This window comes from Kogia breviceps, chromosome 18, assembly GCF_026419965.1.
Source record: "Kogia breviceps isolate mKogBre1 chromosome 18, mKogBre1 haplotype 1, whole genome shotgun sequence".
Taxonomy (NCBI): Eukaryota; Metazoa; Chordata; class Mammalia; order Artiodactyla; family Physeteridae; genus Kogia; species Kogia breviceps.
Window position 1 is genome coordinate 55,260,060 of NC_081327.1, and position 14,543 is coordinate 55,274,602.

The following is a 14,543-nucleotide window of genomic DNA, read 5'->3' on the forward strand; positions in this document are numbered from 1 at the left end:
GATGAGACCACAGGCCCAGCCGACAGCTTGACTGTAACCTCATGAGACCCTCTGCGACGGAACCTCCCAGCTAAATCATCCCTGAATTCCCAACCCCCAGAAACTGTGAGATAATAAACGTTTAAGCCACTAAGTTTGGGGGTGATTTGTTACGCAGCAGTAGATAACTGATACAGTCAGCACAGCTTGCCTGTCCTTGAAACCGCATTCCTGTTTCCCCACTAGGGAGCCCCTGTGGCCTCCTGAATCTAACAGGCTGGTTAGTTTTGTAGAAAGAGGCCACGTCCCCTGCATCAGACTACAAGCCCCTCAGGAGTACCCACCAAGGCCGCTGCCGACCTTCTTTAAAGCCTTAGTATGCTGTTTCTTCCTGCCATCTTGCACAGAAGCCCAGAATGAAAAACAGATAAAAAGAAGCCACTTGGAGGAAGCCCTCCTGTTATCACTGCACCAGTCAGCATTTAAGGATCATTGGCCACGTGCCAGACACTTCCTCCTTCAGTCTTCATGGCTACCCTGTGAGATGCAAACTCACAGAGGACCAGAGAGGGTAAGAGCTTGCACAGCGGTGAACAGCTAGTGCACAGGCAGGGGCAGGATCTGAACCCAAAGCCGAGTCTGTCTGACTCCAAAAGCTTCTGCTTCTTGTAACCACGATCCTATGAGAGAGCCAGGAAACTATCTGAAAGGTGCCTGAGGTAAATATGTTTTACTTTGGGGGCTATGCAGTCTCTGTTGTAACTTCTCAGCTCTGCCACTGAGGGCAAACACAGCCACAGATGATATGTAAATGAGTGGGTGGGGCTGCGTGCCAATAAAACTTTATTTACTAAAATAGGAGGAGCAGCCAGCTTTGGGCCAAGGGCTGTGGTTTGCCACTGCCAGCTCTATAACATAAAGGGGTCGGGGAGTTTGGATCAGGGACATGCCTGACGTCCTAACAGGCAACAAAGGAACCTCAAAAGCCCGAGGCTCGTTAATGCCAAAACCCAAACCCAAATCCCAAACCTGGCTGCTGCTGGAAAGTGACAGGTGGTGGGCGTGAGGAAATGAACGGAATGAATGAATGGGAAGTACTTGCCCAGTGAGCTGGGGCCAAGAGGGTGCTCGGGCCCTGCTAGCTTCCTCTAGAATCAGCCATAAAGTGCGCCTCAGGGAGCACCGGCCACAAAAGCGAGCTCTGATTATTATTATCTGTAACCGAAGGGAGCCTCCCTGCTCAGTCTCCAAGGCCCCTTCCTCAGCGAATATTCCAAAGATCTAAAATAAAAGGCTAATGGAGAAAAACTACACTCCTCCCAGGGCCAGCATTTGCATTTTAACCTGTTCTGGGAGCTCGGTGACAAAGCCCACATTTTTAATCAGGAAGCATCAGGTTGCTCGGTGGGCCCCGGAGGCTGAGGAGAGAGGGGAGGAGGGAGGAGAGGAGAGGGGAAGGTGGGAGAGGGGAGGGAAGGGGGGAGGGGAAAGGGGAAGGGGGAATGGGGAGGGAAGGGGGAGGGGAAGGGGGAGGGGAGGGGAAGGGGGAGGGGAGGGGAAGGGGAGGGGAGGAGAGAGCGAGGAGGAGATGGGGGAGGAGAGAGGAAGGAGGGAGAAGGAGGGAGGAGAGGGCAGGAAAGGAGCGGGCAGGGACTCCAGCCCCTCTCAACCGCCGAGGGCCGCCCAGCCTCAGAGCAGAGGTGGCTGAGCACGAGGGAGCAGCTCTCAGGAGATAAAGCCGACTTTAGGGATTAAAAACAAATGCCAACCCTGCCCCCAGACAAGAAGCTCATTTGTGCTAAAGCCAGAATGGTTATTTGCTAATTATGTGCCCGGCTCAGGCCAGCGAGAGCCCATTTCCTGAGGGGAAAGGCTTGGCTGGGATCCCAGGGGGCGGGGCCCCAGGAGGGAGGAAGCCAGGCCCCAGAGCTGCTGAAGATTTTGACTGGGGATGCGATGGGGAGCTTGCGCAGGAAGCCTGCCGGGCTGGCAGCTGTCACGCGCCTCAAGCAGGCCCTGCTCTGGGGCACACGCCTTCTCAGTTGTGCAGCTGGAACAAGCTAGGCCAGACCGCTCTGGTCTCCTGGCGCCCACTTTCCCACGGGGGAAACGCGGAGGCTGTGATGGGAGGCCAGGCTGACTGCCTCTGAAAGCTGGTTCGGCCCTTGCCCTTGCCCCGCTCCAGGGCAGTGGTTTTCCATCTTGGCTGCCTACTGCGGCCACCTGGAAAGTTTAAAAAATATCCCGGAGAGGGGGGGAAAACCCTGCCCCCAGGGGGCCAGATTTCACCGTGCTACACAGGCCACCAGGACTTTAAAAAGTCCTTGGTGGCGCAGTGGTTGGGAGTCCGCCTGCCGATGCAGGGGACGCGGGTTCGTGCCCCGGTCCAGGAAGATCCCACATCCGGGAACCCGTGAGCCATGGCCGCTGAGCCTGCGCGTCCGGAGCCTGTGCTCTGCAACGGGAGCGGCGCCCGCAACAGTGAGAGGCCTGCGTACCGCAAAAAAAAAAAAAAAAAAAAGTTCCTGGGTGACCCTGACAGCAGGGCTGGAACCCCCTGAGCTAGGGCACCTGTGAACACACGGCTTTCCTCTCCGAGCCTCAGTATCCACGGCTGGAAAAAATGGAGCTCTGATACCAATCTTGTAGGAACGAAATACAAGGTATGGGGCGTGGGGCTGCCCAGTGTGGGAGAAGTGGCCTGGGGTCAGACACTGGGGGAGGTGAGCACTGCTGCCGCCTCCCACAGAGACGAGCCACCCCTTCTTAAGCACCGCCCCCCCCCCCGTGCCAGGCTCTGGGCGGAGTCCACATTAATCCTCACACCATCCCTCAGATTGCCCACTAGGGTCATGGCCATTCTCCAGCGAGAAAACCAAGGCTTGGAGAAGGAAGGTGACGTGTCGGAGGACACGCAGAGGCCAGGTGGCTCCCAGGCCTGAGCACCCACCTCACTCCTTCCGGTATCAGCCACCACTTCTCATCCTTCAGAAGCCCTGAGCCAGGCCTATCCTCTGTTCAGGATGCCCCAGGCACGGGTGACACCGCACCATTCCTGGCCCCCAAGCCACCCAGAGGCCGCCAAGAGCAGGCATCGTGGCTTCAGGGCGCCCTCTGCTGGTTCTTTTTAAAATGGCGCTCGATCAGCACCCTGGTGCCAAGCTCGCAAACCCTGCCTGGGACCACGTCCTTGGGACCATATCCACCCTTCCCCAAGGCACCATCACACAGTGGCCCTGCCGAAGCCACGGTGCAGTGGGAGGCCAGAACGTACACCTGGGTTCCTCCACTGGCGGGGCTCCACCTCTGGGCGTCTTTTCCTCACCTGCAAAAATGGGGGTACTTCATATTCCCCACCTCCAGGGGGCGCTGAGAAGATGAAGAGCCACACCGAAGCCTTCACTCCAGCCAAAGGGTCTGATTGTTACATGCATTTCGCAGGGGAGGAAACCACAGAACCCGCCTTGCAGTGCACACTCAATAAACACAAGTTGTTATTATTAACATGATATTCTAACCTTAGCACTTTTTCACTGATTCAGCCAATTCTGAGCACCACCCGCCCTCTGTGTGTGCAGGTCAGGGACCTTGTCTCATCCTGCAGTCACACAGCTGTTTGTGGAGTGACTCTGAAAAGAAATTCCTGGTTCCAACTTAACCCTTAAAGGAGCCTCTTTCTCCTCATTGGGTTGGAAGGGCCACGGGCTCGGGAAGGAGGAAAAACCGAATGTGACTCAGTCCTCCTGCCTCCCTTCTGTGACTTCCCCGAGCCCGGCCTGCTCACCTGCAGGGTGAGGGGATGCTTCCTTTCCCCTGCAGCGCACGGATAAAGCCCGCAGCACAGAGCCAGGCCCAGGGGAGATGCTCAGTCCACAGGCATCTACTGTGCACCTACTGTGTGCTGGGCATTGTTCCAGGTGCTGGGGACACAGCAGAGAACAAGACAGTCTCAGCAGATGTTTCTCTGCTCCTCCCGCCACACACTGACTTCCTCTGCCTCTTGCTTCAGGCCCCAGCAGCAAACTAGGACCCCAAAGAGATCAGAGAAGGCTGGAAAAAATAACGAGGGTCCCCTCCGATCCAAGCCATTGTCGGGAGGGGCCCACATGGGTGATCTATGACAGAAGTGCCCCCGGGAGGCCAGGGTCTGTGTGAGCATTTTGCAGGGATTATTTGGTCCTTCCAATGAGGCCCATCTTCCAGATGGACACCCTGGGGCACAGAGCGCTCACAGGGGATTTGACACAAAGCCTGTCCTCCTGGGGGCCAGGAAGCAAAGAAACAGCTTGCAGAGCCTGGGTCCGTGAAAGGAGGAAGAAGCAGATGATGGCAGGGAGCAGCAGGGCTGGGGGAGACGGCGGGAGTCAGAAAAGGCTTCCCAGAGGGGGCCGACCCGAGCGCGGCCGCAGAGATGGCAGGGAGGGCTCTCGGGTCAGCAGCAGCACGCACAAAGGCCCTGGGGCCAGGCGGAGACTGGGGCTGGTACTAATTCCTCAGAGATGACCCGGTATCTGGATTTAGTGCAGGTCTTTCAAAAAAAACAAATGGACAAATGCCTCCGAGGGTTCCAGATGCACTTAATCTTTTTCTTCTCTTTTTTTTTTTTAAATTCCAATTAAGGGGAAAGCCTTGCATTATTACGAATGAGGCCAGGGCGGACGGGGGTTTTACCTTTTCTCGGGAGCCCGGGCCCAATGGAGATGGCAGTGGATGTTTTAAATCTCTTTTTAATTAAGGAAAAAGCCCCAGCTTGCGTCAGGGATGAGCTACTGAAGAGAGAAGCGGAGAGGAGGAGCCAGAGAGGAAGAAGCTTCGCCACCGCCAAGTGGGAAGTGTGTTCACCTGCCCGCCTGGGCAGCAACTGCCTCCCTGCCTCTGCTGGACCCCTCAGTCCCTCCCTCCCCGCCGTCCTGGTGGGCGGGCCTTTCTCCCCCTCACACCAGCCCCTTGGGAAGGCTTCTCTCGGGGTCTCGGCCAGCAGGCTGAGGGCTCAGATGGCGGGGCCGGCCCGGCCCCATCACATCTCCAATGTGTGATGGGCACACAGCCCCGCGCCCCCCGCCCTCCGTCTTCTGGCCTCTAAAATGGACTCAAGAGTAGGCCTGCCCTCAGAGGATGACGGAGAACCGAAGGCAAAGAAAATCCGCAAAGCCCTTGACGCCTGCCTGGGCTGCGGGAAACGTGAGACGTGTGTAGCTCAGCCTCGGCACTGCTGATGTCTGGGGCCAGGTTATTCTCTGTGGTGGGGCCGTCCTGTGCTTTGAAGTGAGATGAAGAGTATCCTGGACTCCAGATGCTGTAGCTCCCGCATTGGTGACAACAAGTGTCTCCAGACGTTGCCAAGTGTCCCCTGGGGGCAGGGCTGTCAGATAAGATTCAGGACAAATAATTTTTTTAGTGTAAGTACGTCCCATGCTACATGTGGGACGTACGTACGTATCCTAGACAATCAGTCCTCGTTTATCTGAGTTCAAATGTAACTGGGCATCCCATTTTGTCTTTTTTCCCTCCTAAATCTGGCAACTCTACCTGGAGGCGGGCAAGATACCCCAGAGCTGAGAACCACCGTCAGAGCTGTTACTAACTGAGACGATATTGGGGTATTTCAGAGCAGGTGCCTGGGAGCAGGTGCTTTCCTTTGTCCCGAGGGGCTCCAATGCACCTCTGCGTGGCTGGAGCCACGGGAAGTGGCTTGAGGATGGCCTGGGCCAGAGGACTGGCCTCCCCGCTTTGCCCTTCACCAGCTGGGCGGGCTGAGCAAGCTTCTTAACCTCTCTGAGCCTGTGTTTCCTCAGCTGCAGAGAGGCTGTAAGTGGCTGGCCCCTTGGTGGAATAAAGATTTGAACTTTCGCCCTAGATACTAACCCATAACCTGCTGGGCTCTCGTAAGACACGTGACATCAGGCAGCAGGTGTCTGGGGCAGCCTGGATAACAGCAGGGGGCCCATCGTTATTACTGCTATTAATAGTTATTACTGCTATTAATAGGATATTGCGGTTATTACTGTGCACATAGGCAAGGAGATTCCGGTGAGTCCCAGAGGAAGGAGGTGACCGGTGTTATCCAGAGCAAACTGGGGAGTATCTGGGGGAGTCTGGGCGCTGAGGACAGGGACGTGTCTGCCCGCTGTGGGCAGCTGAGGCCTGAGAGGGGTGCAGATCGGCAGCCAGAGAGCAGAGCCCTCCAAAGACTGGGAGGCAACAACGGCTGCCTCCGAGCTGGTGGCCGGGAGAGAGGTGAGAGGAGGCTGACTTATTACCACATATCCCTTTGCACATTTTACATTCTGTACCATGCAGATGTTTTACATGTTCAAAAATAAAACAATTTAAAAGAGAAATAAAACATCTTCTGAGGAGGGGTGGACATAGACAGATTTAGGAGGTGCAACGGGGAAAAGGGGGTGGTGGGGAATTCCTGCTGCAGGAGAGGTCTGATCAAGTTGAGGAGGTGAGACAGTAAAAAGGCAGTGAAAGGGCCAGGGGGAGAATTCGGAGTATAGGCCTGGAGAGGCAGGAAGGGGGATGGGAACGCCACCAGGAACACTCCTTCTCCCTTGAGTCACTGAGGAGCATGGCCCAGTGTGTGGTCGCAGGAGCCCAGGAAGCTGGGAGTCAAGCTCACAGCGTCCTGGGCAATGGGGTGAAGCCGGTCCCCCCAGGCCAGAGACACGGGCAGCTGGAAGAGACTCAGGTCCATCTGAGTCCTGCCCTCACCTCACTCCCCAGCCACCCAGCTCTTTTTCACCTCTTCACTTGGAGACAGCCATCATTACTGTTTTCTTGTGTCTCCTTCCAGAGTATTCTATGTATATATGTGCAAATATGTTCACAGGCGTATGCCTCTTCTTTTTCCAATACAGGTGGTGGCAACAGAGCCACTGTTTTGCACCTTGTTCTTTTCACTTCACTGCAAGTGTTGGAAATGGCTCTCTATCCGTTCAGACAGCGTTCAGACAGAGCTGCTGGTCCTTTTTCACAGCTGTAGAGTATTCCCCATGCACGGCCCACCCTTCTGACCCACAGGTGGAAAGCCCACGGCCGGGCCATCAGAGTGTGTCTCGCGGAGCCGAGGCTGGCTGTGGCGGGTGGCTGTGACAGGGGGCTCTGGCTTAAAGGACAGGTGTCCTCAGCGCCAGGCCCTTCCTGTCCCACGGTGCCTGGTCTAAGCCTTCGGCCCAAGTAGATGCTGGGCTGTGCGGCCCAGAGCCACCCCCCAGGTCCAGGCGAGTCCCCAGCGGCCCAGACGCTGCCCGCGGCTGGCTCACAGCTCAGCCCCTCCCACGGCCCACCCTCAGCCCAGGAAAGCTGTTCACCCAGCTGGGTGGAGCTGGGGTGAGGCAAAAGCAAAGACGCTTAGGGCGCCCAGCTTAAGGAGGCACCTGCTCTCGGGGCCAGCCCTCCCCAGTAGGTGGCCCGGTAAAAGGCCTGTCCCCCTCCATCCAGGACAGCTCTGCAGGGCCACTCAGCTCCCAAACTCCCATGGGACAGGCAGAAGCCCAGCCCCGCCCTCAGCCGGCCTGGCTGCCCACGGTGGGCGTCGAGGCCACCAGCGCTCCCGAGGCCACAGGTCTGTCCTGCCACCTGGGACAGACTGAGGACAGCTGTCCGTTTGTGTGCTGGACTCCCGGGCAAATCAGTGATCTCTCAGGGTGGACACCAGGATCACTTACTATTGCTTTGGCCATGGAAGGCCTGGCCCACGGTCATAAATGGTCACAGATAAAATTTCAAAGCCATTCCGAAAGGGAAGAAAGCGTATGCGCACATCTTAGCACCTCTGCGTGGGCACACCGCCTCCCTGGCCCCATTCCCAGCTCCTGACACGCCTCTTCCCCTCCAGCAGCAGCAGCCCTGACCCGGGTGGGGTCTAACCCTGCCCGTTTTAGAGTTAAAAACAAAAAGCGCTGATTCAGGGAGTTGAAGACCCTCAGCTGGGTCACACGAGACCTGGACCTGTTGACCTATCACGTCTACACCCCATCCATCCGGGAGGCTGAGGAACCACGGCCCAGGAGGGAGAGAGGCATTCCACAGGCCCGGCGGGACCAAGCCAGCCGCGTGCCAGCAGCTGACCGTCGGTGAACACGGGAGGGCCTGGGAGTCCTGAGCAGCACGGGGTCCCTGTCCAGGGAGAGCAGCCAGAGCCGGGCAGCGGGTCCAGCCCCGCCTCCCCTCCTCCGTGTCCCGTCCCCTCCTTCCTGCCCTCCCGGGAGGCTCGCGCTACAGCCTGCCTTCGTTACACAAAGGCTTCCGGAGCACCTCGGCCCGGCCAGGCCGTGGGGCCTGGGGCGGGCAGCTTCACCACCCTGTGCCTCTGTTTCCCTCTCCGTCGTGAGCGGTCCTCCTCAGAGCCTTGCTGAGCGGGTAGCAGGAGATGTGGGAAGGCAGGAGCGGACCTCCCTACTGGGCCGAGGGAGTGAGACGGCACGGCGGCCCCAGCCACCCAGGGACAGGCCTGGGAGGGTCCCACATCTTAGTTAAAGTCGACAGTGTTCATTCCACAAACACTTATTGTGTCCCTACTGTGCGCTGACCCACAGCCGGGAACGGGGTTCCAGGGATGAGCAAGGCTGCGTGATTCCTGACCCCGTGGAGCCCCGAGAATGAGGAGGAGACAAAGGTTAAATCCCGTGTGGGCCCCAGTTAGGGACCGGGCCGTGGGACCTCCCTCCCTCCTTCCTTTGGAAGGACGGCAGGTGCTGGGTGTAATAAATCCCTGCCGTGACAGCTCTCCCCCGGGATGGGGCGGGGCCACACTAAGCCCCATCTGCTTCAGCGTTTAGAATAGGCTTTGACTGCCCTCCCCCTCTCTGAGCAGGCTGGGGATCTCCTAGCCCCCCGAGCCCGTCTCCCGGTCAGAGATCTGTTCAGAAGGTTCCAGAACAAACCCTGGATTGGAGCCTGCATCCCTGAAGCCCAGCCAACCTAGCGTGACCCTTGTCACCTTTGGGTGTCAGTCTATACCCCAGGCCCACCAGAAAAGCAAGGGCACGGGGCCCAGACAGTGGTTCTCACCCTGCACAGAACAGTCACCTGGGAAGCTTCATCCAAACTAAACCCCGGCGCTGGGCAGCGCTCCAGGGCTGCCCCTTCCTGTAGGCGCCTTGAGTGATCCTGATGTGCGCTGGAGGATGAGAGCGCTGCTCTGCAGTGATTCCAGTGGCTCCTATTACTCAGAAAAGACATTCTTTTTTTTTTTTTTTTTTTTTTTTTTTGCTGTACGCGGGCCTCTCACCACTGTGGCCTCTCCCGTCACGGAGCACAGGCTCCGGATGCGCAGGCGCAGCGGCCGTGACTCACGGGTTCCCGGATGTGGGATCTTCCCGGACCGGGGCACAAACCCGCGTCCCCCGCATCGGCAGGCGGACTCTCCACCGCTGCGCCGCCAGGGAAGCCCGGAAAAGACATTCTTGATACAGCACTCAGCTCGTGTGGCCCTGCCTGTCCCAGTGACCTCTGCTCCTCCTGCTTGGCCCCTGCCCCCAGTTGCAACCACGTTTGACTCTTCGCTGCTCATCAGCTCGCCAAGCCTGGCCCCGTCTCAGGGCCCTTGTTGCTGTTCCTTCTGTCTAGAACACTGTTCCCTGCGTCGCGTGGCTGGCTCCAGCGTCGACACTACAGAGAGGTCTTCACTTACCTCAAGCCCCTCTATTGCCCCTCTCTGTTCAACTCCCTTTGCAGTTCTCACCACGAAGTCTACCAACCCGGGTCACGTGTTCACACATTCATTTCTGTGCCCTGTACGTGGGGGCAGGGGAGCCGTGCTTGTCGCTGCCGTGTCCCTGGACCCAGTGCAGTGCCCGGCACGTGGCAGGCGCTCAAGGACCGTTTGCTGAACAAATGGAAAGTCACACCGGAGCACAGCTCTGGCCTGGGCCTCTCCTCTGTGGCAAGAGAGCACCTGCTGTGTGTCGGGCTCTGTTCCAGGGTGCGCAGGGCTGGCGAGGTTAGGGACAGCCCTAGGATCTCCACAGGCGGGAAGCCCTGGCCCATTTCCATAGGTGGGAACACTGAACCTCAGTAAATTAAGATATTGAGCCTTGGCCATTCTCTACCATTGGAGCCAGCATGGTTGTGAAAACTGCTCAAGATGCATTAGCCGGGCTTCCCTGGTGGCGCAGTGGTGGAGAGTCCGCGGGCCAATGCAGGGAACGCGGGTTCGTGTCCGGGTCCAGGAAGATCCCACATCCGGGCACCCGTGAGCCACGGCCGCTGAGCCTGCGCGTCCGGAGCCTGTGCTCCGCGACGGGAGAGGCCACAGCAGTGAGAGGCCCGCGTACCGCAAACAAACAAAAAAAAGATGCATCAACCACATGGATGCCTTTGTCTCCCACCTTTGTGTTGCACTCCTGTCCCCGAAGATGACTAAACCCCAGCTTCCTCCAGCGCCATCCGGCCAGAGCGGTCCTCAGCCTGCCCACCTGCCATCCTCCTTCAACCCCTCCGGCACCTTGCTGCTTCCGGCCTCTGCCCGGGTAGTGCGTGTGGCCTGGGACACGGTCCCGTCCCACTCCTTCCCAGGCCAGCTCCTTCAGGCGTGCTGCTTCCTCAGCGGTGCCCCCCGCCCCCGAGCTGGGTGGGCTGGGTGGTGGTCTCTGTCCTGGCACAGAGCAGTGGTGCCAGGACGTCTGTTCCAAGTAACCTGCATCTCCTCCTTACTTTCTGGGCCCCAGGGGGTCAGTGACCGTGGCTGCCTTGCTCAGCCCTGAAGCCCTGTACCCGGCTGTGGGTTGGTACACAGTAGGGACACAGTCAATGTCTGTGTGATGAACAATCTCTCGACCAACTCTGGACCCCGCTGGGGGACAGCTGGAGCCATGTGTCTGCACGAGAACGGGGCAGTGCGGGGCGACTCTCACTTTTGCTGTGATCCGGGGCTCGTCTTGGGCCTCCCAACGCCAATCAGAAAAATGGGCGTCGTGAGTGCCACCTCCCAACCACCTAAACCTGGGTTACAGGGAGCGGAGGCTCTGAGCCCCAGAAGGGAGCCGGGGAAGACGCCTGAGCAGTCAGGGGCCCCGGCACCCAGCCTCCTGGGGAACGCACCTGGGTCCTCCTCGGTCCCCACCCTCCACATGACCATATACTCCACAAAAGAGACTATAGAAAAGCCCCGGCGTCAGCCGAATCTCTACAGTGGGGCCTATGCCACAAAGCACCTGACCAGTCCTCCTAGGACAGTCAAGGTCACAGAGACAAGGAACTTCTGAGAGACTGGCCCAGCCCAGAGGGGCCTAAGGAGACGTGATGACTAAACGTAAGGTGGGTCCCAGATGGGATCCGGGGACAGAAGAGGGACGTTCGGGAAAAACTAGGAAATTAGAAAAAAGCACGGACTTTAGTTCAAATAATGTATCTGTATCGACTCACTGACTGTAATGAAGGTACCACACTAATGCAAGACGTCAAGCACAGGCTTCGGGCTGCGGACGCCCCGCTGAGAGCCACACGGCCCTGTCGTGTTGTTTCCTGGCAGTGCCACCTCAGGTCGACCGGGACAGGACATGCTCAGCGGGCAGGGAGAGCACCCGCCCCTCCCCACCGCCGGCGGAGCCAAGCCCCTCCTGACCGGCCCTGCGGCCTCGAGCCTCGGTCCCTGTGCCTCGGTGGCCACATCTGTAATGTCACCTACGGCGTCCAGATGTAGTGAGCAAACTGGGGGAAGACGCTTAGGGGACGGGGCCCGGGTCACGGGGACGGACACACCAGCCCTTACGTGAGAAGGTGCGAGGGAGGTGCTCTCTGGACGGCGGCCCGTCCCCACAGGTCGCAGCTGCTACAGCCAGGCCCTTGAGTACAAAGTGTCCGCCTGGGCCCACCCTCCTTTGGAACCAGAAACACAAGGACATCGGCCCAGCTGTGCTGCTGTCTCCCATGTCACGCTCTCGTGATCGCCCACCTCGGGCTGAGTCTTTGTTGCCAGACAGGCGATGAGCATGTTCTAAAAATAAGACAGAGAGCTACGTTCTAGTCCCACACGCAGGAGGCTCGGAGGTGAAGTGACTTGTGGTGGGTGGAGTAGAGTTCCCTCCAAATTCACATCTACCCAGAGCTTCAGAATATGACCTTATTTGGAAATAAGGTCTTTGCAGATGTAATTAGTTAACGATCTTGTGATGCAATCATCCTGGATTTAAGACTGGCTTTAAGTCCAAAGATGGGTGTCTTCATAAGACAAAGGAGAGAACAATGTCTTTCTAAGAGAAAGGACACAGGGAAACACAGGGGAGGAGGCCGTGTGAAGACGGAGGCAGAGACAGGAGGGAGGTGGCCACAAGCCAAGGACGCCTGGAGCCCCCAGGAGCCAGAAGAGGCAGGAAGGATTCTCCCCTCGAGCCTCCAGAGGGAGCATGGCCCTGCTGACACCCTGATTTCAGACTTCTGGCCTCTAGAACTGTGAGAAAAAAGATTTCTGTGGTTTCAACCCCCCTAGTTTGCGGTAATTTGTTACAATGGCCCCAGGAAACTGAAACACCATCTTATAGGGTTAATGTGAAGATTTAGGAGAGCGTGTGGATAAAGCCTCTAGCTACAGCGGTCACTTCAAGTGTTGAATTAAAATGTTTTCCTCTGAAGAGGCCAAACCAGTGGAGGCTAAAGCTAGGCTTCAGGGACAGCCCGCCTGGGTTCCAATCCCACCTGGGTCCCAGCTGTGTGGCCCCGGGCAACTACATGACCTCTCTGTTCCTCAGCTTCCTCACCTGGAAACTGGGAATCCTGGAAGTACTCACTTCATGGTAGGAGGAGGGATGGATGAACTGACCCGCTCAGAATACACAGAAAAGGGCCTTGCCTGGGCCAATCTCCCAGGAAGAAGCCACCATTTGTCCGTATTATTTGACCAGGTCATTCTGATTTCTGGAATTTATCTCAAACAAATAATAATTTTAAAAAGTTAGAAAGCAAAGATGATCAAAATGACGTGATCTACAAAAGAAACACGCTGGAAACAACCCAAAGACCCACCTTTGGCAGAACTGGACACACACAGGCGTTAAAGAATTGTGAAAGTGATACTGGCTGGAGACATACAGCACTCGCACCCGACGTTAAATAAAAAATAAATAGAAGACAGGGCACAAACTGCACGTCCCAGCACCAACAACTAGGCGAAACCACACCTGTGGGCAGCGAGGGAAGGGACACAGATAACCATGAACTTCACCCGGGCAGGGATCCAGCCCTCTGCAGTTTCCCGTAAGAAAGAGGTTCCCAAGAGGAGGAGGACCCAGGGCTCCTGGGCTGGGGGGCCTGGGTCATCCTGGTGAAGCACAGGGAGAGGCGTTCTGTGCTCCCCGCGACCTCCCTGAGTCACACCCAACCCTGCGTGGGCCTCCTTGCCTCCAGAGACCAAGGCTGGGCGGGGCTGGGGGAGGGAGAAGGCGGTGGGACAGCTCCAGAGAGCCAGTGATGAAAGATGCACGAGCACCCCTCGCTCGGGGCCGCCAGCTCCCGCACCCCTCCCAGCACTCAGCTCCGCCAGCACCCTTTTAAAAGCTCCCAGCCCAGGAGCACTCAGCCCGCTGCCCGGGCTTCAGTCCCGCAGGGTGGGGGGGCTCTCCCAGGGATCCTCAGCATCTGTAGGTCCTGCGTCTCCTCTCCTGGCTGACCCCCAGCCTCGGGCTGGAAGGCAAGCGGTCCCCAGAGGCCCCTCCAGGATCCTGGTCTGTCAAAGGTGTCCTGACACAACAGCCACGTGTGGAAGCAGCCCGGCCTCCATCAAGGGATACACGGATAAACCAAACGTGGTCTACACACACAAGGGAATATTATTCAGCCACGAAAAGGAAGGATATTCTGACACACCCGCTACAACACGGACAAAGCTTCCCTATTCTGCGGAGTGAAGCGAAGCCAGACACAAAAGGACAGTGGCCGGATGATTCCACTTACGTGAGGCACCCGGGGCGGGCAGATTCAGAGACCGAAAGTGGGCTGTAGCTGTCAGGGCTGGGGCAGGGGAAGGGTGAGTCAGGATTTAATGGGGACAGAGTTGCACCTGGAGAAGACGGAGAAGTTCTGGACATGGATGGTGGGGATGGATGCACGACGATGTGAATGTACCCGATGAATTGTATGCCTAACGATGGTTAAGACGGCAAATTTTACGTGACGTGTATCTTACCACGATCAAAAACAAAAACAAAAAGCTTGTCCTGAACGCCTGCCCTGTGCGCAGCACTGGGGAGACCCACAGCAAAATCTAAGGGAAAGGTGTCCTTGAGCCCTCGCGGATGCCCGCTCAACAAACACCTCCCCCCGCTCGTCCAGGGGGGACCACTGGCCCACAGTCTTGGAGGAGCTGTCCATCAAGATGCCCTGCCCCCCTCCGAGGGCCAGCCAGAGGCTCACTGGAGCTCACTCATCCCAGCAGCAGGACCTGAAGGCTGCTCCCTCATCCCGGGGGCCCTCCCAAGGCCTGAGACGGGCAGGAGGGGAGTCAGGGGCTGGTGGGCACGCTGTACGTGGGCGAGGGGCCACCAGGGCGACTCCCAGATTTCAGGCTGTGGAGACGTGGGGTGGGAGCATTCGTCACCCAATGATGAACTTCGCGTGGGCCG

General features: G+C 57.8%; 1 protein-coding gene across 4 annotated transcripts in view; it reads right to left on the reverse strand.

Annotated features, from left to right (window-relative positions):
- Window positions 1-14,543, reverse strand: part of C18H16orf74 (chromosome 18 C16orf74 homolog) — a 30,056-nt gene that overhangs the window by 6,108 nt on the left and 9,405 nt on the right. The window contains exon 1 of one of the 4 annotated variants that reach the window (XM_067020293.1): window positions 13,982-14,028. The exons of the other annotated variants lie outside the window; for them this stretch is intronic. Within the exon in view, the coding sequence (XP_066876394.1) occupies window positions 13,982-14,009 (28 nt within the window). The 5' untranslated portion in view covers window positions 14,010-14,028. Of the gene's footprint in view, window positions 1-13,981; window positions 14,029-14,543 lie in introns of those variants that run through there. 4 annotated transcript variants of the gene reach the window in all.